Raw genomic sequence first — 18,625 nt, forward strand, 5'->3', positions numbered from 1 at the left:
CTCCCTCGGCCTGCCATAGGGAAGAGACTTAGGACTGTTGGAGGGCTTTCCCTATAATTAATGCCCCAACTTCCAGCTCCTCCGTCTGATCCCAAGTTTAAAGACACTTGGCATCCACCCACCTAGAAGTTCTTACTGCTCCCTAGGACAACCTAAGGGCCACTGTCCCCTGTCATCCCTTTCTCTCTCGTCACCCCGTTGACCCACTATCTCCTAAAGTGCTGAGGGTCAGGGACTCCAGTAGGCCAACACCCCCATCAGTTAGGGACTGGCCCCCCGGCACCAGTGAGGGCACTAAAGGATTAAGTTAAAGAGACAGCCCAGTTTGTGGGTTGGGGGCAAAGCTAACTTTCAGCCTGGGGCTGCCCCTGCCACAGCAGGTTGTGGCTGAGGAGATTTGGCCCTGTCTATGGGGAAGCCAAAGGGAAGAGATGGGTACGTACCTGGAAGAATTCATTTCTTGCCTTCTCGGGTCTCTGGACTGACTGGTCCGGGAGAGACCATAAAGTGTATGGCAGACAGACAGCTGACGCAGATCGGTGACAAGACGATGGCCCCTCAATCACTGCACCCAAGCTCTGGGCCACAAGTCCAGACTGGAGGGTGGAGAGAGCCCCTAAGGCCTCCGGCACTAGAAGTTCAAGATGTCTCTGGGTTGTGTCCACCTTCAGAAATGGACCCGGGTCTTGAGACATTTTATCACAATGTCTACATCAAGAACCCTGTCAAAAGGGAGTACCCTGTCTAGCCCTGGGCCTGTACCTCACCAGGAAACTGTCAGAATTCCTGAGTATCCACAAGGCAATTCCCGGGAAGGGCCTTCAAGTTCCACCCTGGACAGGAGGGAGAAGCTCCAGTTGTTCAGCCTGAGAGGGGGACTAGTTTCTGCTCTTGGAGCCGATGGTCCCTCCGGATTCCCCAGGCCAAGAGAAGGCCTGCCCCGTAGAAGGTTAAAACAGCGGAAATGCTGCAGATGGCACTCCGGCTAGATAAGGACTTGATTACTGGGTTATGACTCAGTTTATATTTCAAATACTGAGCAGGACTTGAGGTTTGAAATCCCCAGACCTGGTGTGGGAAATTCTTCAAGTTGCCAGGGGCACTAAACACCCTAGGCCAGTGGACGGCAAACCGCGGCTCGCGAGCCACATGCGGCTCTTTGGCCCCTTGAGTGTGGCTCTTCCACAAAATACCACGTGCAGGCATGCACATACAGTGCAATTAAAACTTCGTGGCCCATGCGCAGAAGTCAGTTTTCGGCTCTCAAAAGAAATTTCAATCGTTGTACTGTTGATATTTGGCTCTGTTGACTAATGAGTTTGCCGACCACTGCCCTAGGCAGTTCCCAGCTTCCTGGAAAGGACAGGAGGAGGAGTTTCTCTTTGAGGGGTAAGGGGAAGCAGGGAGTGAGGGCTGGGTATGGGATTAGGAGAGAAGGGACAGGAAGTAGATGGGAGGTCGGGGTGTTAGCAAGAAGATGGGATGCAGAGGGCGTAGGTGTTCCTGGGTATTACTGAGCCTGGGTGGGGAAAGGGAATGTTTTCCCAGGCCCACAGTGGAGAGAAGCTAGAATTTGAACAGAACAAAAGAGAAGTAAGTGAGCTCTTGAGTCTGATGTCTCAATAAGCCAAGGAGGGACTGAGTATGGAAACCCCAGGCCAGGCCCCTTTTGCCAAGAAGCTGGCATTTCTGGGACAGGACTAGGCAAAAACAGAAAGATTTCTTGTTTTTTTGTGTGTTTTTTTGTTTGTTTTTACCTTAGCAGCAACCTGGCACCAAAGAACTTTTATCTTCCCTTATCTGCCCTCCTTACCCACCCCACCCTTCCTTCCTGTCTCATCTTGCTAAGGAAAGCAGCCCCCACCTCAACCTCTCCAAGGCACCCCAAATACCACCAAAGGGGCCTTCCCAGACACGCCTGCTGAGGGACCTGTTCCATCAATTTCTCCTGATAAGATAAGCAGGCTAGGGCGGGAAGTGGGGAGGGGAAAATGAAGGCAAATTGTGCTGGCTTGCCCTCAGCTCCACCCTACCCACAACACCCCCATCAGAATTTGTGTGTGCTAGTATGACTGGAATATTGTGAAAACAGCTGTGTGGCAGTGGGATTTTGCGTATAATTGGGGCTGCATAATTCTGTCTATGGTTGCCTGACCACGTGAGGTTGATCGAGTGAGGTGTGACTGTGCATGTGTAGCTATGGGTATATGACTATGAATGTCCATCCTTGGATGCCACGGAGGATTCTTGGCTGCTCTTATTCAGTCACTGTACCTTCAGGCCCCACATCATGCACTATCCCTCTCCCCAGCTTCTCTGCCCATGGCTTAGGAGCCCATGGGAAAAGGCTTTCCTAAAAGAGGAAGGGGTCTCTGGCACAGGGGTCTGGTGGCAACCAGAGCCCAGGCGTGTCACAGGATGAGAAATCCATCTTCACCTGCCTCTGACTCACCTGGCGCCCCAGGTTAAAGGTATCCAGATAAAAGATAGGGGAGAAGGAGGAGAGAGAAAGAAGTATCCAGGCTGCGCAGCATGAAGGAGCCCTCACCCACCATCAGCCTCCTGCTGCTGCTGTTGCTTCTGATCCCAGACTCGGGAGCAGGTCAGTGCTTGGGAGTCTAGAAGGCCAGGGATCTGGGTGAATGGGATGGAGGGGAAAGGGGCCAGGAAGTCCAGCTTCCAGCTGATTGAGGGGTTTTCGGTCAGGAGCCCTCTGAACATGTGGCCCCATTATTCCCTAGCAGTGCTTCTGCCATCCAGCACTACCTGCTGTACTCAGCTCTACCGACAGCCACTCTCAAGAAAGCTACTGAGGAAGGTCACCAGGGTGGAACTGCAGGAGGCTAATGGGGACTGTCACCTCCAGGCTTTTGTGTGAGCTCTGACCCTGCCCTTGATACTGATCCCTGACTCTGACCCCAGTCCCAATCCCTGATGCAGATCCCAACCCCAGCCCCAACTGCTAATTCGGATGCCAGCTCAGGTTGTCATCTGGCCTCTGCCCCTAATCCCTGGACCCTAACCTAATCTGCCAACTATGACCATGGCTTTGGGCCATTCCTTTCCCAGGCTTCACCTGTCTCGACGCAGTGTCTGCATCCACCCCCAGAACCGCAGCCTGGCTCGATGGTTTGAGCGCCAAGGAAGGAGGTTCCAGGGAACTCTGCCCAATCTGAATTTTGATCTAATAGGGAAAATGGGCCGGGACCCCCAACAGTCAAAATAATAAAGCTGGATTGAACAATAGTCTCTGGTTGTGGTCTCCAAGTTCTATGTATTCTCCTGTGAGCCCTGAACCTGAAGCTGGGAGACATGTAAATAAAGAACCTCTTCATTCTCTTTATTCACACCTTCACAACCCCCACCAGGGGCAAGGCAAACAGCCAAGGACCCACACACACTCCCCAGATATGTACATACATACATACATGCAGAGAACACATGTTCCCTGCCTCACATACACATGGGCATACATGGACACAGATATACACATCTATAAACATTCCACTGGTGGACCTCTAGCTCTGGGATAACATCAGAGGTCCAGGTACCTTTCATCTGGCAAGTTGGAACAGATAGTCTCATAGAAATGGGCTCCAAACAAAACTTCAGCTGAGACACCTCCCCTCATGAGGATCCACTGTCCTGCCTGGGTTCTATCTGTCCATCCATCCAAACCAGCAAGACAGAGTTATAGGTGGAATTAGCTGAAGTCTTCCTGGGTTCTCTATAGGTTTGGGGCTCCTAGAAAAGGAAAAGGCAAATCAAGGGAGATAATAGGACTAGATTTTGGCCCGGACACCCTGAGTATGAGGAAGGAGACCCAGCTCTGGGCTTAACATTTCAAGAATGAATAGGGGAACCTAGCTCTGAATGAGCTCCAACACCCTAAAAATGAGGGAGAGGACCTAGCTCTGGTGCAGGCACATCAAGAATAAGGGAGAAGCCCTGGCCAGGTAGGTCAGTTGGTTTGAGCATCGTTCCAATACACCCAGGTTGCGGGTTTAATTCCCCGGTCAGGGTACATGCAAGAAAATACAAATAAAAATCAGTTTTTAAAAAAGAATAAGGGAAGGAGGGACCCAGCTCTGATCCAAGACACCCCAAGAGTAAAGATAGATATCCAGCCCTGAGCCTAGCACACTGAAAATGGGGATGGAGTCAATCTAGGAGCCCAATACCCTGCAAGAGAGGGAAGGGATCCAACTCTGAGCCCAGGGACTCAAGAATGACAGGTCCATCCCTGAGCCCAGACATCATAAGAATGAGGAGACCCAACTATGATTCCCAATACCCTTATGATGATGGGCCTACAATGAGGGCACACATCTCCACATGGGCCAAACCTCCTGGAGGTCCTACTCACCTGGAAGCTTGTCCACTGGAATCATCGGGCCCAAGAAACCAGGCTTCTGGGATCCATCTTTCCCATCTGGTCTCAGCCTCAGCCTAGAGCATAAAAAGGCAGCTGTTTTCCTGACAATGTGGGGCATCTCAGTCTCCTCCAAAAGGGTTTATTAGAAAAGGTTAGGAGAGGAATCAGTGAGAATCATGAAGTTGAGGAGAAGAAAGAAAAGCAGTTCCAGAATCATGTTCAGTGGGAAGTCATGAGGGGTGGGAAAGGGTATGGTCTGTGGGTATCTGAGCATCTGTGTGGGATCAGGGCCTAAGGCACCAATGACAGTCACTTACCAGAGCCCCAGTGCCAGGGCCCCAGCTGCCAGTCCCAGGAAAGAGAAGATTCCCAAAGATGCTAGGACAGCTACCTGCTCCAGAGGGTCCCTGTGGACTGGAGGGGCGGGCGGGGTGCGGGGGTGGGGTCACATGTGAGAGTGAGCCTGACCAAACTCAGTGCCCCCTTCTCTCTGGAACTTTCCCATCCTCTACCACCTTTGCCCATCTACCCAAGCTCACCAAGTGGCTGTAGATCTGGCAGGAGGGAGGGCCTTGGGGGAGCAGGGCTGTCTGCTTGAGGCTCCTTCTCCAGCTGCATGTATGGCTGACCCCCAGCTGGTATCTCCTTAGGTAGGGGCCCTGAAGAGAGGCAAGACCGGAGGAGAATTATCCACACAGGGTAGAGGCAGAGGCCAGGGCCTGCCAGTTGAAGCCAGGGCCTGGCTTGGACACAGGGGCACAAAGGAAGCAGAGCTTGAAAGGCCAGAGGCAATTTCTGGAGATGTAACAGGTGGAGGCTGAGGAGCAGGGCTTAAGCTAGAACAGGGCTGCAGGCATCCAAGGCTGAAGCCTGGATCAGCAATTGCCATGCCTATGTGGGCGGGGCATGTGCCACGCAGCCCTGTTCGTGCCAACCTGTCCAGCGGAGGGACAAGGCGCATTCCTTGGTTCTGTCTCTCACCAGTGCTCGGAGTCCCCCAGGCCTCAGGGCTCCAGGCGCTCCAGGTGCCAGCATCCAGAAAGTCCCGGGCACTGACCCGGACAGCATGGGGCAGCCCAGCCACAGCATCTGTGATCACCTCCTCCAATCCAGCTGGCTCCACCTGGCGGTGAAGATGGTTCACCATTGAGTTACCCAGATTATAAGCACTGAGCCTCCCTGGCCCGGGGCCCCAGTCTGCAGAGTACCCCTTCCTCCCTGTCCTGTCCCTGCCAGCCTGGTAGAGCCATTTGGGCCTCAGGTAGAGTGGCTGGCGGTATCAGGTCCACACACAGTGTTTGGAAGACAAAACTACGTAGTGTTTACATAGACAGGCTGTGCTGTCAGACTGCCTGGGCTCAAATCTTCCGGGGTAACCGTGAGCCTCTCTATGCCTCAGTTCCTTCATTTGTAAAACAGAGGTGAAAACACCTCAGTGAAATAATGCATATACAAATGTGTGGCTTGGTGCCCGGTGGGCAGACAGCGCTCAATAAATATTGGTTATTATCTGAGGCAGCCACTCCCCAGAGGTGATGCGGCCAACCTCTGGCATCTCCCGAGGTGGGAATTCACTACTATCTTTATCTGGGATATGAGTGCTTTGTATCTGGGCATAGGAGGATGTGCTTCTGGATGAAAGACACTTCCAATTTTAGTATATGTGCTGCCCAAGTTGAGCACGACACTTCTTTTCCTAGAAAAGTTATTTTTAAAAAGCCACTGCTGCCTTCCCACAGATAGGCTTACATCAGAGTTACATCCCACAGGACAGAGGCTTGGTTTATCGCTCCCTGCTGCACCCCCAGCACCCAGCACAAAGCCTGGCCCAGGGGAAGCTCTCGCTATGGGGAGGCAACAAGGCTCCAGTGACCTGCCAATGCCAGAAACCCATGCAGAACACCAGAAACATGAAACCAGAGACAGGACCCGCAGCCCTGGGACACACTCCAGGCCTCACCATGGACCAGGTGGGATGCTGCACTGGACGGTACTGCAGCCGGAACTTGAGCAGGAAGTGGGGCTGGCGGGGCCAGGAGGCGGGGTATGTCCAGCTGGCACGCAGGCGGCGGGGGTAACCAGGTACTGACTCTACCCGCAGCCCCTGGGGTGGGTCAGGACGCACTGCGGGTGGTGGAGACACAAAGTCAGGGCAGGTGACAGGTACCCATCCCTTACCCACCACCTCCCAAGGGAAGGTGGGTGTGTGCCTAAAGGTACCTGAAGGAGGCACTTCCAAGGGGTTGGGGAAATCTTAAGCTTGATCATCCTTTAGGCTCAGGACCTGTCTGTTATCCTTATTATAAAATGAACTGAGATCTGGAGACAGGTTTTTGAAAGCTTTGTTGAGTGGTTTGTTTTTGTTTTTTTGTTAATCCTCACCCAGGATTATTTTTTCCATTGACTTTTAGAGAGTGGAATGGAGAGGTAGAGACAGAGAGAGAAAAACATTGATGTGAGAGAGACACATCGATTGGTTGTCTCTTGCACACTCCCTGACTGGGCCAAGGATTGAGTCTGCAACCGGGGTACGTACCCTTGACCAGAATCGAACCCACAACCCTTCAGTCTGAAGGCCGACACTCTAACTACAGAGCCCAAACAGCTAGGGCTGTAGAGTGGATTAAAAAGTAACCCTGCTTTCCATCAAGGAAGAAGATGAGTTAGCCCAAATTCCAGCCAGAGCTTTAGTGCCCCCATCCCATGTCCAGATCAAGAGGAAGGAGGGGCCAGTAATGGCTTCCAATGGACAGGGAGGACTTGAGACGTGGCTGCCTTCAGCTCAGAGCTCAGAAGCAGAGAGACAGCTCTGAGGCTAGGCAGCTAGGAAGGACTTGTGGGGTGTGGGGAGTGGCAACAGCCCTGGGCTCTGATCGCTTTGGCTTCTTGGTCTCCACAGGGGCCATCTGTGTGCTGAAACAGGGTTCCATGTTGGGAGGGAACTGTCTGGGCGCTCTGGGGAGTTCTGTGTTGGGACATCTGCACTCTGGAGTCTGTTGGAGTCTCTGTGCTTGGGATCTGGGGGACTCTAGGGCTGGGTACTCACAGATGCTCTGCAAGCTCACATCCAGCAGGCGTGTGCTGGCTCCCAGGGGGTTCACCTCAGTCACATTGATTCGGTACTGGCTCCAGAACTCTGCCCCATGGACCACACAGCGGGCAGCCCCTGGGGGGTCCTGTGGGCACGGCCAGGGCCCTGTAGATGGACTTGTCCTAGGAGAGAGGAAGTGGTCTTGGGCTTTGGAAATGCTCATTGTGGGATCCAGCTGCAGCCCCCAGCCTCTCCCTCATCTCCTACCTCTGGCCATCAGCTCCTGGCACTGTCTTCTTCCTGGCAGGGAGGGGGCCATCTGAGGTCAGATAGGAAAAGAGGGTCCTCCCTCTTTCTAAGGCATTCCTCGGAACCTCCCTCCCAGCCTCCCATACCCACGTTGTGCTGGCACACTTAAATGTATAGACCTACACACCCCATCACGCACACACCTGTAGGAGGTAAGGTAGCGGGTGGGTAAACCGCTGACCTGGCTGGGACTCCAAGCGCAGGAGAAGTTCTCATAGTCAGCTGCTCGGCAGGAGACAACAGGCCGAGCTGGGGGGTCTAGAGGCAGAGGGTGCAGCTGGAGACTGAGAAGTCCCCAACCTCCCATCTCAGAGGGCTTGCTCAGGACCTTGATTCCCTCAGGAGCCCCATGTTCATCACTGCCACCCAATACTCCCTCCCCAACTCACAGCCCAGCTGCAGGGTCACTGTGCCGCCAAGTGCACCATCCAGGGTCCGGCAGATGTAGGTCCCTTCGTCAGTGCTGTCTGCCCGGGCTAGGACCAGTTCATGCCCCAGCCCAGAGTCAGGTCCCTGGAGCAGCCTTGTCTCCCCGTCCCGGAACCAGGACACGGGGGTCCTGCGGGTGAGACAAGGTGATGACGACAGACAGAGGAAAGGTTTCAGTGTAAGTCGGACCATGCCACAGCTCTCCATTGTCTTCTCACTTACCTGCATTAAAACCCACACTCCTTTTGCTGATTCACAAAGCCTCTGGTAACTTAGCCCTTGCCTTCCATTCCTTCTTCCGCTCCTCCTTCCACCCCCTCACCTACTGTACTCCCATCCTGTCCAGTTAGTCTTTTTTCTGTTTAAGAGTGTTGAGCTCCCGTGGATAGAGCGTCAGCCTGCGGACTGAGGGGTCCCAGGTTCGATTCCGGTCAAGGGCATGTACCTTGGTTGCGGGCACATCCCCAGTAGGGGTTGTGCAGGAGGCAGCTGATCGATGTTTCTCTCTCATCAATGTTTCTAAGTCTCTATCTCTCTCCCTTCCTCTCTGTAAAAAATCAATAAAATATATTTTAAAAAGAGTGTTGAGCTCGCCCAGCTGGTGTGGCTCAGTGATTGAGCGTCGACCCATGAATCAGGAGGTCACGGTTCGATTCCTGGTCAGGGCACATGCCCAGATTGCGGGCTCCATCCCTGTGTGGGGGCGTGCAGGAGGCAGCCGATCGATGATTCTCTCTCATCATTAATGTTTCTATCTCTCTGTGCCTCTCCCTTCCTCTCTCTAAAGTTAAAAAAAAAAAGTGTTGAGCTCATTCCCACCTCAGGGCATTTGCACTGGCCTTTGACAGAAATGCTTCTCCCTCAATCTGTGCCTGGCTGCCTCCTTCCTGACCTTCACAAACCAGCTTCAATGTTACTTCTTCAGAGAGGCCTTTCCTGATTACCAAGAAAAAGGAACCACTCAGTTATCCTCTTCCAGGGCACTCTCTTTTAATTTTCTGCCCAGCAGGTATCACTAGCTGGCAAGATTCTTATTTGCTTATTGTCTGACTGCCCCACTGGGATGTAAGCTCTATGAGGGCTGACGTGTTGCCTGGCTTGTGCACTGCTGTATCGCAGGAACTAGAAGAGACCAGGCACTTAGCGGGTGCTCAATACATGTTGGTTGAAATTGTCTGATGAATAAGGATGGTTTGAAGATTAGGACAGATACAGAGGTGACGATTACAGACACAGGGATAAGGTGGGAGGGGCATGAGGACTGGGCAGGGTCAAGAAAGGGTCATGAGTGTCGCCCCAACAGGCAGGAGGGCACTTACCCAGCAGTCACTCCAGGGCAACACAGCGTCATGGACCTTCCAGGCTGTCCATACTGGACCCCTGTGGAGGGCACTTCTGAGGAGAGGCTCTTCCTTTCCCTCTCCCCAAACACCCCATTTTATGAGCGTGAAGGGGTAAGGAGTAGACTTTTAAGCCCTGGGTAGAGTCATTGGGTCAGAGTATCATGTTATAATGTGGAGACAGAGGTCCGAGGACAGGTTAGAAAGGGGATGTTGCCAGGTTGAATGTCAGGAGTTTGGGGGTCACAGATGAGATTTGGGGTAGGGGGGCACCATGAGGGTGGCAAGCCATAAATCAGAGTTGGGTTCATGCAGCAGGGTTCTCACCTGGGGGGCCCCAGGCCTGGGGACAGGAGGAGGAGGCGGACACTAGGGCTGCAGCCACAGCCACCAAGACCCTGCTCAGTCCTGAACAGCTGCTGCTCATCTGTTGGGGGGAGAGGCAGTTTCAGCAACCCGGTACCCCCCAAGATAAGAGGCTAACTTCAGCTTCTTCTTTTTCTAAACTGTGGCTTTCTAGGAGGAAAACTGAGGTACCAGGTTGTGGTAAGAATGTCAGAAATCACTGGGGGATCTGATCTAAGATCCCCCTTTCCACCACACATCCCTGTGCTGTGCATATGCCACACACACACACACACACACACACACACACACACACACACAGTGCTGTGCGCACACAAGCACACAAACACACCCTCAGTCTCCATCTCAGTCCTGGGCTTAGGGCCCAGAACAAAAGCTGGAAGCGACAGACTGTGCCAGCACCACCCCCCTGCACCACCCTTGGCGCCCACCCCTGGCACCAAATGCCAGCACCGGCTCAGTCATTCCTATTAACTCCTCCAATCCAGCTGTTAGGAATCCTGGCATCCACCTGGCCCAAAGCTAATCACGGCCTCTGACTGACCTGAGGCAGCCCTCACCATGGAGCTGCCATGGTGGGTCTAAGCCCACCCTGTACTCCTGCCATGGAGCCTAGCCCTGCTCTAGCTGCCAAGCCTTTTCTCGCCTGGGCCTGCCTGGCCTCCTGCTCTGGCTCCTTGGGCCACTCATCTGGCCCGACTCTGGAGTCTTGTTGGTCTCAAGCCTGTGAGGCTGGATGGAGCTAGGGTGCAGGCTCAGGCTGTAGAGTTAAGCAGATCCAGATGCCCTGGCTGCTGCCAGAGGCTGGGGGCAGGCGAGGAGCCAGCAGATGGAGACAGGGGGGCGGGAAAGGGAGAGGAGGCTGAGGGGAGCTGGGAGCCTGCAGGGACAGGGGTCTGGGGTGGGGTCCACAGGACCGGGAGATACTCAGAGATCAGGACTGGGCAGGTGGGACTCCGTGAGGTGAGAGCCGAGCAGGGGCAGCAGGAATTCAGGAAGGCAGAGGAAGTAGCCAACTATGTGTGTATGGGGTTTGGAAGGTGCTAAGAGAGAGGGATTCTGGATGGACAGGAAGCAGGAGGAGGAAGGCAGTGGGGAAGTGGCCGTGGGGACAGGAGAAGGGCAGATGGGGAAAGGGCCCTGGGCAAGGGCTACAGACCCCTCCCAAGTGGAGCAGAACAGGGACCTCCATGTGTCTGGGTGTCTGCCTGGGTGTCCAGTGGCTCACCCCAGGCTCCCCAGCCACATCTACCCTGCTCAGCCCCACCCTACCTCGGTGATCCCCGTGGCTAAGTGTCCATGGCCTCCAAGACTTCCTCCCACCAGCTACAGCACCCGTCTGAGCTCCACAGTGCTGAGACCCCAGAATCATCTCCTCCTCCCCCTTCCCCGCCCCCGCCCCTCTGAGTGCTGGATCTCAGCCACTCATAGCCAAGCCCCCTCCCCCCTCCTGCCTTCAACCCCATTCTCCTCCCTCCTCCCTTCCCACCCTCTTAACCTCCTCCCATCCGAGGCCCTGGGAAGGGAAAAGGCCTACCCCCAGTCTGGAAAGGAAGCCAGAGGCGCAGCCAGGACCAGCGAGAGGGAAAGGAGGGCTGCTTATGTCCCCATCAGTGACCGATCCCCTACGTTTCCACAGAGCCAGACACAGCCACACTCACGCGTGGACTCACCAGGCGCAGTCAACAAAAACATACTCCCCTTGCACAAACATGGACACAATCAAGTGAAAAATCAGATACCCGTTCGCCCACTCTTTTCGCTCCCCAGCAAAGATTTCCTGAGGGCGCAGCCAGGGCATGTGTTTGAGGGGAAGGGAGGCCCCAGGTTGGGGGATATAAAGAAAAGCCAAGGAGTCCAGTTTCCCCTCCCCTGGATGTCCCAGCCATTTCTCACCTCCCCCTCCACTCTTTGGGCCCCAGCACCAGGAAATGCCTTTGGTCCCTTGGTGCCAGATACACAAGACCCACGCTTACCCTCAGACACACACTCTCAGATACAGCCACTCACAGTCACACCAATGTACTCAGATATCCTCACTCAGACTCAGACACTGGCATTTACACATACCCACACCCTCACACAGATACACACATCTTACTCTTCCTCCCACCGTCACATGCACACACTTAGCATTCTGTCTCTGGAATGGGGTCATAGCATTTCCTAAAGGCAACTTCTCATCCTTCTCATCGTAGTTTAGGCCCCATCTTCCAGGAAGCTCTTATCACGGCAGATCCCACATCTCATCACTGTCACAGGGCAGCAGGTAATTGAAGAGACAAGGGTGAACAGGAAAGTCAGGCATAGCAGTGCTGGGAGAGACAGAGATGAAAGAACCGGAGAGGCAGAGTTATAAAACAGATACGCAGATACCCGAGGAGACAAAACTGTGAAGAGAGGCAGAGAGCCATAGTTCTAGGAAGACAGTAGCAGGGGGAGAAAAAGAAATATAAGGAGCCCAGCCGGCATGGCTCAGTGGTTGAGCTCGTCCTGTGAACCAGGAGGTCACAGTTCAATTCCCGGTCGGGTTGTAGGCTCCATCCCCAGTGTGGGCCATGCCAGAGGCAGCCGGTCAATGATTCTCTCTCATCATTGATGTTTCTATCTCTCTCTCCCTCTCCCTTCCTCTCTGAAATCACTACAAGTATATTTTAAAGAAATAAATATAAGGAAACTGAGTCAGACAGAGAAACAGAAAATAAGAAGCAATACACCAGCGACAGGGACTCTTGAGCACAGAGAGGAGGGGAAGCCAGATGTGTTGGGAATGGTTCTGTCTATGGGGACCTCGGTAGAAAGGTCAGTCCCCTTGTGTTTATATTGATCCCCCCAATATAAACACAGCTCCGCTCCCACGCAGTCTAACACTCAGGACACAGGACACACACATAGTACAACTCTGCCGTTCCTGAAGTCACACTCTGGCTTACACAAACCCAGCCACCCGCTCTTACACTGGCAGAAACGATCTTAAACCCCGCAGAGACCTGCCCAAAACACATTCCCCGATGTGGTCACAGGACCTCTCACACGCACCAACACACGACCCAGTCCCTCACCAAAAACTTCACATTGACACAGACACGCTTAATCCCTGGCACAGCCACATGCACAATGACAGTTACAATAGCGGGCACTTGCAACAAGTGACACAGTTGCGGAGCTTCACACAGACATCATCACACACACACAGCCTCACAGCCACACACACACACACACACACACACACACGCACGCACGCACACGCACTGACAGTCCCTCAGTCACACTGAGCCCTTCATCGTACTTCACCCTGCCCGGCCCTCTGCTGGCAAGGCTTCCCCGTGCACGCCCACGGCCCCACCAGGCCTCACCTTCCGCGGCCTCCGCCGCCAGCGCCCTCCGCCCTCGCCCTCTGCCCCGGCCTCTACTCCCTCCAGCCCTGGGGCCCGCTATGGGGGTGGCTCCGCCCAGGCACCAATGGCAGGAGAGGGGTGAAATAGGGGGGGGTTCCGGCCCATTGGAGCCTCCAACTGCCAATCACCTCCTCCCCCACCTCTGCCGGACACTTCCTGTCCCGTCCCGGACCGAGGAGGCTGCTAGGGGACAGAGGCCAGGGCTGGATTCCTGGGTCTTTGCCTGAAGGCTTCTCCTCCAGGAACAGCAAGACTGAAATCTTTCAGGCCCCTCCCCCTACCTACTGTCCGCAAACAAAGCCTTAAGTTCAGTGGCTCGGGAGCCACTGGACAGGTGACTGGACAAGCTTAAGGTGCCCCTGACTCCAAATAAGGAAAAACGGTGTAGGGCTTAGGTTCTCAAACTTTGCTGAATATTGCGGTTTTAAAACTGCAAGCCACGCTCCAAACCAATTAAATCAGAAGCTCTGAAGGCTGGACCTAGGCATCAGTATTGTTTAAAACTCCCCCAGATGATTCCAAAATGCAGCCCAAAGGTGTAGGGAATGGTTCTGTTTAAAACTTCTGCAGGGTTTAGGCGAGTGCCTTAAGGAACAGGGTCCACTCTCCGGTCACTGGGGGCTTAAGGAAAATGTGTACCATGTCTGTCTGCGCTCCTTCCAGACCAGGGCAACACTCCAAGTCCCAGACCCTTCCCCTCAGGGTCTCAAGAAAGAACCTTGGACTGGAAGGCAGGGTTCTCCTGGGCCAGGTACTGCTGTCTGGCCTTCGCTTGACTCCCCCTCCCAGAGACTCAATTCCCTTAAGAATGGAAACAAAGAGCATTCTGGCCATCCTTGCCTTGTTCACAAGCCCTGTCCTCGCCTAAAAGTTTGAAGGACACTCGGTGGCATCAGGGTCTCCTGGGTTGCACGGCCTATTGTTCCCACACAGTAACAGTCTTCCCAAGGAAACAGACTCCAAAGACCATCCCACCCTTCCAGGCCCTGGGGCTCCTCACTTCGGCAGCCTCTTTCCTGCCATAGCTGTTTATTACCCTGTGCAGTGAGGAGGCACAGGGAGGGACCACAGAGGTGTGTAGAGCCTGCACATACATGCTGCACATGGACGTCTGTCTGGAGGAGCCAAGGATACAAAGCCACGTACACGCTCCCTACCCGCCCCTTTAGCCCCTGTGGGCTGGAGCGGAGCCAAGCTGCAGCCACTCCACAAAGCCAGGGTTCTGGCCAGCAGCCCATGGTCTGGCCACTGACCGCTGGGACCAGGATCCTGCTCACCCGCTCCCCACCAAACATCCAGGCCCAGGCGTGGTGAGCTGACACCCTAGGCGTGGTGGTGAGGGGGCCTCTGGCCTTCTCCAAAGCCTCAGCCACAGACAAGTACACAGGAGTTTTCATCGTTTCCTTAAATTGGGATGCTTTTGTTACTCCAGGAGTAAGAGCATCCATTAGACAAGACATAACACTGAGTGTTAATTTTTGTTCAGAGATTTAGAGAAGAAGATTTTTATCCTTAAGTTTTTCACATCTGTAGACAAAGAAAAGTTGTGGTTGAAGCTGTGCCTTCCGCCGTTAACCCAGACTCCCGAGGGTTAGAGTTCACACTCCTCTGGCATTAGAATAGGTGATTAAAGTTTGAGAAGAACAGTTTTATTGACCCCACATCTGCCCAAACCATAGGCTCTGGTTCTCTCAGGCAGAAAGCCTTGGGGTCAGCGTGGTCAGGCGATGGCTGCTGTCTCCCTGTCCTTCTGTCTCAGGCGGTAATGAACTTCAGGAAGTGCCCTCAGTCTCTCCGCAGCCTGAAAGGGGGAGAGGGAGGGTGAGAGCTGCCCAGAATGGTGGTGTGGAGCTCTGAGGGATAAGGAGGCTGGTGACAAGGATTGCTGGGATGCCCAGGTTATAGGGATTCTCCAGGTCCTGATCGCTGGGATCTTTTGAGGAAATGGGAGAGAAAAGGGGACCTAGGATGCTCCGAGTCTTGACCTGCTCAGGAGTGAGGTCCCTCTGAGCCTGGGCAAGCATTTCGTAGCCAACCATGAATTTCCGAACAGTGGCAGAGCGCAGGAGTGGAGGGTAGTAATGAGCGTGCAGCTGCCAGTGGTCCCAGTTGGCTCCGGCCTCTGATCCTGTGGGAGCCCCTGAGAGGAAGAAGGCAGAGGTGGTCGAAACGGCCCTTTCTTAGTTCTACAGCCTAGCCCTGACACCCCCTACCCCATAACTAGGCTAGGTACTCGAAAACTATATTTCCCAGCATTCTCTGCCAGAGAGCAGACCAGGCATTGGAAAGCACACTGGAACATATGTTTACCAAGTCCCTGCTCCACCCTCAGGCCTAGCAGCCCTGCTCCGGACATTTCCCCCAGCAAGAGTTCAAAGGCCTGCTAGGGGTTGCAGTCCCCCAGGCTGGGCCGAGGTAGCCCACAGATGATGTTAGGGCTAGATCTGGGTGCTCACAAAGCCTCACCGTGCCAGCCCATGGAGTAGGGAAAGGATGTCTCAAACAGGTTGTCGTACTTGGTCAAGAGCTTCTTCATGATGCAGGCTAGATCTGGAATCAAAGCCTGACTCTCAGCCTGGGGCCTGGATGTTGGCCTTACCAGAGCAACCCCCCTCCAGAGCCTGGCCCCAACATCCCAGCTGGGAGGCTCACCATCACGCTCAGCGGGGGTCAGCTCGGGCAGCCGCCGCACATGCCGGCGGGGGAGCAGCAGTGTTTGGAAGGGCCACACTGCCCAGAAGGGGACCAGCACTAACCAGTGCTCACTGGTTAGGACCAGACGTTCCTGAGCAAACCAAACGGAGATGCGGTCATCAGGCGGGTGTTGGTGGTCAGCAAACAGGCAAGGGAAGCAGAAGAAAAACACGTACCCAGAGTTTTAGAGCTTCCCACCACCGTCACCATTACCACCCTAGTCTAAGACACCACCACCTTTCCTTTAGGTTACTGCTATGGCCTCCGGACAAGTCTCTCTTTCTATTTTCCTTCGACCCGTCTCCTTCACACACCTGTCTCTTTCGAGGTGTGAGGTTAGAGACTCCTTGGGGACAGGGCCTAGCTTTCTCCCACCTTCCTGAGCAGCTCCTGGCGGCCATATTCCATTAACAGAGGCTCTCCATGCTGACTCTGATAGGCTTGCTGAGATTTCTCCTCACGCTGGGCAATATCTGGCAGGAAACTGCTGGCCCACACCTGCCAAAGCGTAGAAGAGAGAAAAAAAAAAAAGGCAGGTCCTTCATCCCCAATCCTCCACACCACTAGCATATTCCCTCTGTCCCATCTCTTACTTCAGTTCCCCTCCCCACAGTGCTGGCTGAGACTCAGCCTAGAAATGTACTGGAGCCCCTGACACACCTACCTGGCAGTGGGGGTGAGGGTTGGAACAGCCCATCATGGCTCCTTTGTTTTCAAAGATCTATCAAGTAGAGGGGTGCGGGGTGGGGGTTAGGGAGTTTTAGTAGCCAAAAAGACACCAAGTCAACCCTTCCAAACCCCACCCTGAGGAAACAGGAAGGCCAATTCCCAGAACCAAAGCTGCACCACCCCCTCCCTGCTCATCCAGGGGAGGGGGTAACCTCACAGACCTGTACCCAAGGGTACCGGGCACCCAGATCCTCTGTGACTGAGGCCCACACATCGATGACAGTCCGGATCTCAGGGATTGACATGAGTGGCAGTGTCACATCCGACCAGGGGTGGAAGCACAAGACCTTACTATGTAGTGTGGGAGGGAGGAATGACAGAAACATAGGGCTTGGATGTGCTAGGGGCAGGGTCCAACCCCGGCGCTCGGTCTAGGACATGGGTTGAAGGTTATAAGAGAGGAAATCCATAGTTACCAAACGCCTCGAGCAGCCTTTGCTTGAAAAAGAGGGTGATCACTGGGTCCTGAGATAAAAGGGTATCATTCTCTGCAACAGAAGTCCCCCCCAAAAGGTCCAGCCTCCTTTCCCCCCAAAAGCAGTAGAGCCGAGTTACCTGGACTGGGGGCATCAGGCTGCAGAGCTGGAAAGTCATTGTCGAACAGGAAAGTGCCGTCATACTGGGGATTCACCTACAGACAAGGGTGGGCTAGAAGTAGTCACTGCCCCATACCACCAGTCATCTGGTGGGCTTCAATGGCGGACAGGGTACAAGAGGGTGGGGAAGGCCCACGCTGGAGTCAAAAAGACTTGATGAGATATGACCCCGAAGGAAGTCCACTACCCTCTGGGTGAGGGGCAGCTCTGAGTGGGAGCACTTCCCCTGGCCCAGCCTGCAGAGGTGGGCTCTAAAGGCTTACCTCCCCATTGGCCCGTGTGGCCCCCGGACACAGAGGGTTGCGGGGGTCATGGCGGGGCACTGACTCCAGGAGCGAGGGCTCTACTTGCCCCTGCCAGGGTCGCTTCATGCGGTGCGCTGACACCAGCACCCACTCATCCTGCAGCGGGTTGTAGCGGATATGCTGATGCTCTGGGGGCAAAGAGTCAAGATCAGTCAGCACAGTTCTGTCCACCTCTCCAAGGGATCTCACCCACCCGCAGGCCCAAGCTCGGAGGCACCTCCTGGGCCCCGTCTGGCTCAGGAACTAACTACAGGACCGGGCTTGGGCGTTCCCAGTGCACTTTAGCGTGCAATCCAACAAGGGTGTGTCTCTTCCCCCGCTCGGGCCTGGCCGGGTGGGCGCGCCCACCTGGGCGTACGGACGACAAGGTCCTAAGGAAGGAGAGGGCTTGGCTCCGCGTCCCAGCGCGTCCCTGCCGCCCTCAAGTTACCGCTCGCCCGGAAGGTGGCGGTGGCGTCCGCCTCTGACGCCGCTCCAGGACCCGCTCCAGGACCCGCTCCGCTGCGCGACATGAGGTCAACGTGGGGGATCTTCTGCAGCGCCTGCCCCGCTGCCTTGCACCCACCTCGGTCAATCCAGCCCCGCCTCGCCCCCGATGATTGGCCAGTCGCCAGCACGTGACGGTCTGAGGGGCCGACCGGCCACCAAGGGGCGGGGCTCAGGACGACCTAGCACTATAGGGGGCGACTTGGATAATTCCGGGGCCAAAGTCAGTACCCTGGGGAAAAAAATCTCTGTGAAAGCTGCTTACTGCCGATCCCTCGGCTCCGGACGCTTGCAAGATTTCTTGACTGTTTTTAGTCATTCGTTTGGTCATTCATTCAGCAAATATTTACTGAGTCTCTACCCTGTGCCAGGCACCTAGGCTGCGTGTGATGCGAGGGGATGCCCCTGTGTCAGGCATGGCCTCTGCCCTCCTGGAGCTTACGTTCTAGGGCACAGGGAAGGTATAACCCTGGATCCACAATCCCCTCACTTACCTGCTCAGTGGCTGTGGTGGGGAGGAGAGGCCCAACTTGGAGGGATGGGGGCGGGTGGTGATCTGCTTCAGCG

General features: G+C 54.7%; 3 protein-coding genes across 5 annotated transcripts; 1 reads left to right on the plus strand and 2 right to left on the minus strand.

The window, feature by feature from the left end:
- Positions 1–2,497: 2,497 nt before the first annotated feature.
- Positions 2,498–3,226, plus strand: CCL27 (C-C motif chemokine ligand 27; the record flags this gene model as incomplete). The annotated part of the gene is made up of 3 exons (XM_079790318.1): positions 2,498–2,602; positions 2,742–2,874; positions 3,070–3,226. Exons 1-3 carry the CDS (start codon positions 2,533–2,535, stop codon positions 3,224–3,226), a joined length of 360 nt encoding a protein of 119 aa, XP_079646444.1. The 5' UTR covers positions 2,498–2,532.
- Positions 3,227–3,319: 93 nt separating this feature from the next.
- IL11RA (interleukin 11 receptor subunit alpha) lies at positions 3,320–13,352 on the minus strand. 2 transcript variants are annotated; one of them, XM_079790762.1, is made up of 13 exons: positions 13,207–13,352; positions 9,812–9,911; positions 9,464–9,524; positions 8,105–8,274; positions 7,859–7,973; positions 7,674–7,706; positions 7,422–7,588; positions 6,336–6,499; positions 5,357–5,498; positions 4,915–5,034; positions 4,693–4,789; positions 4,367–4,449; positions 3,320–3,744 (listed from the first exon to the last, which is right to left on the minus strand). In XM_079790762.1, exons 2-13 carry the CDS (start codon positions 9,909–9,911, stop codon positions 3,728–3,730), a joined length of 1,269 nt encoding a protein of 422 aa, XP_079646888.1. In that variant the 5' UTR covers positions 13,207–13,352; the 3' UTR covers positions 3,320–3,727. The 2 variants fall into 2 exon arrangements, with proteins under 2 accessions (XP_079646888.1, XP_079646889.1); XM_079790763.1 differs by lacking the exon at positions 13,207–13,352 and adding an exon at positions 11,747–11,873.
- Positions 13,353–14,767: 1,415 nt separating this feature from the next.
- GALT (galactose-1-phosphate uridylyltransferase) lies at positions 14,768–18,146 on the minus strand. 2 transcript variants are annotated; one of them, XM_079790948.1, is made up of 11 exons: positions 17,921–18,055; positions 17,531–17,700; positions 17,227–17,302; positions 17,088–17,136; positions 16,833–16,962; positions 16,607–16,663; positions 16,318–16,440; positions 15,901–16,033; positions 15,715–15,798; positions 15,234–15,388; positions 14,768–15,049 (listed from the first exon to the last, which is right to left on the minus strand). In XM_079790948.1, the coding sequence occupies exons 2-11, from the start codon at positions 17,636–17,638 to the stop codon at positions 14,969–14,971; spliced, it is 996 nt and encodes a 331-aa protein (XP_079647074.1). In that variant the 5' UTR covers positions 17,639–17,700; positions 17,921–18,055; the 3' UTR covers positions 14,768–14,968. The 2 variants fall into 2 exon arrangements, with proteins under 2 accessions (XP_079647074.1, XP_079647073.1); XM_079790947.1 differs by having other exon boundaries at positions 14,769–15,049; positions 18,003–18,146.
- Positions 18,147–18,625: the final 479 nt, after the last annotated feature.

The sequence above is a fragment of the Cnephaeus nilssonii genome (genome assembly GCF_951640355.1).
Source record: "Cnephaeus nilssonii genome assembly, chromosome: 14".
Classification (NCBI taxonomy): domain Eukaryota; kingdom Metazoa; phylum Chordata; class Mammalia; order Chiroptera; family Vespertilionidae; genus Cnephaeus; species Cnephaeus nilssonii.

Excerpts from the sequence above, each read along its gene's own strand:
- GALT (XM_079790947.1), bottom strand. The coding sequence starts at position 18,084 with ATGTCGCGCAGCGGAGCGGGTCCTGGAGCGGGTCCTGGAGCGGCGTCA. Across the intron at positions 17,701-18,002 it reads CGCCACCTTCCGGGCGAGCG|AGCATCAGCATATCCGCTAC; the intron begins GTAACTTGAGGG and ends CTTTGCCCCCAG. Across the intron at positions 16,441-16,606 it reads ACCCTCACCCCCACTGCCAG|GTGTGGGCCAGCAGTTTCCT; the intron begins GTAGGTGTGTCA and ends ACGCTTTGGCAG.
- IL11RA (XM_079790762.1), bottom strand. The coding sequence starts at position 9,911 with ATGAGCAGCAGCTGTTCAGGACTGAGCAGGGTCTTGGTGGCTGTGGCT. Across the intron at positions 8,275-9,463 it reads TGCCCTGGAGTGACTGCTGG|GACCCCCGTGTCCTGGTTCC; the intron begins GTAAGTGCCCTC and ends TCTCACCCGCAG. Across the intron at positions 5,035-5,356 it reads CTGGGGGACTCCGAGCACTG|GGCCCCTACCTAAGGAGATA; the intron begins GTGAGAGACAGA and ends GCCTCTCTTCAG.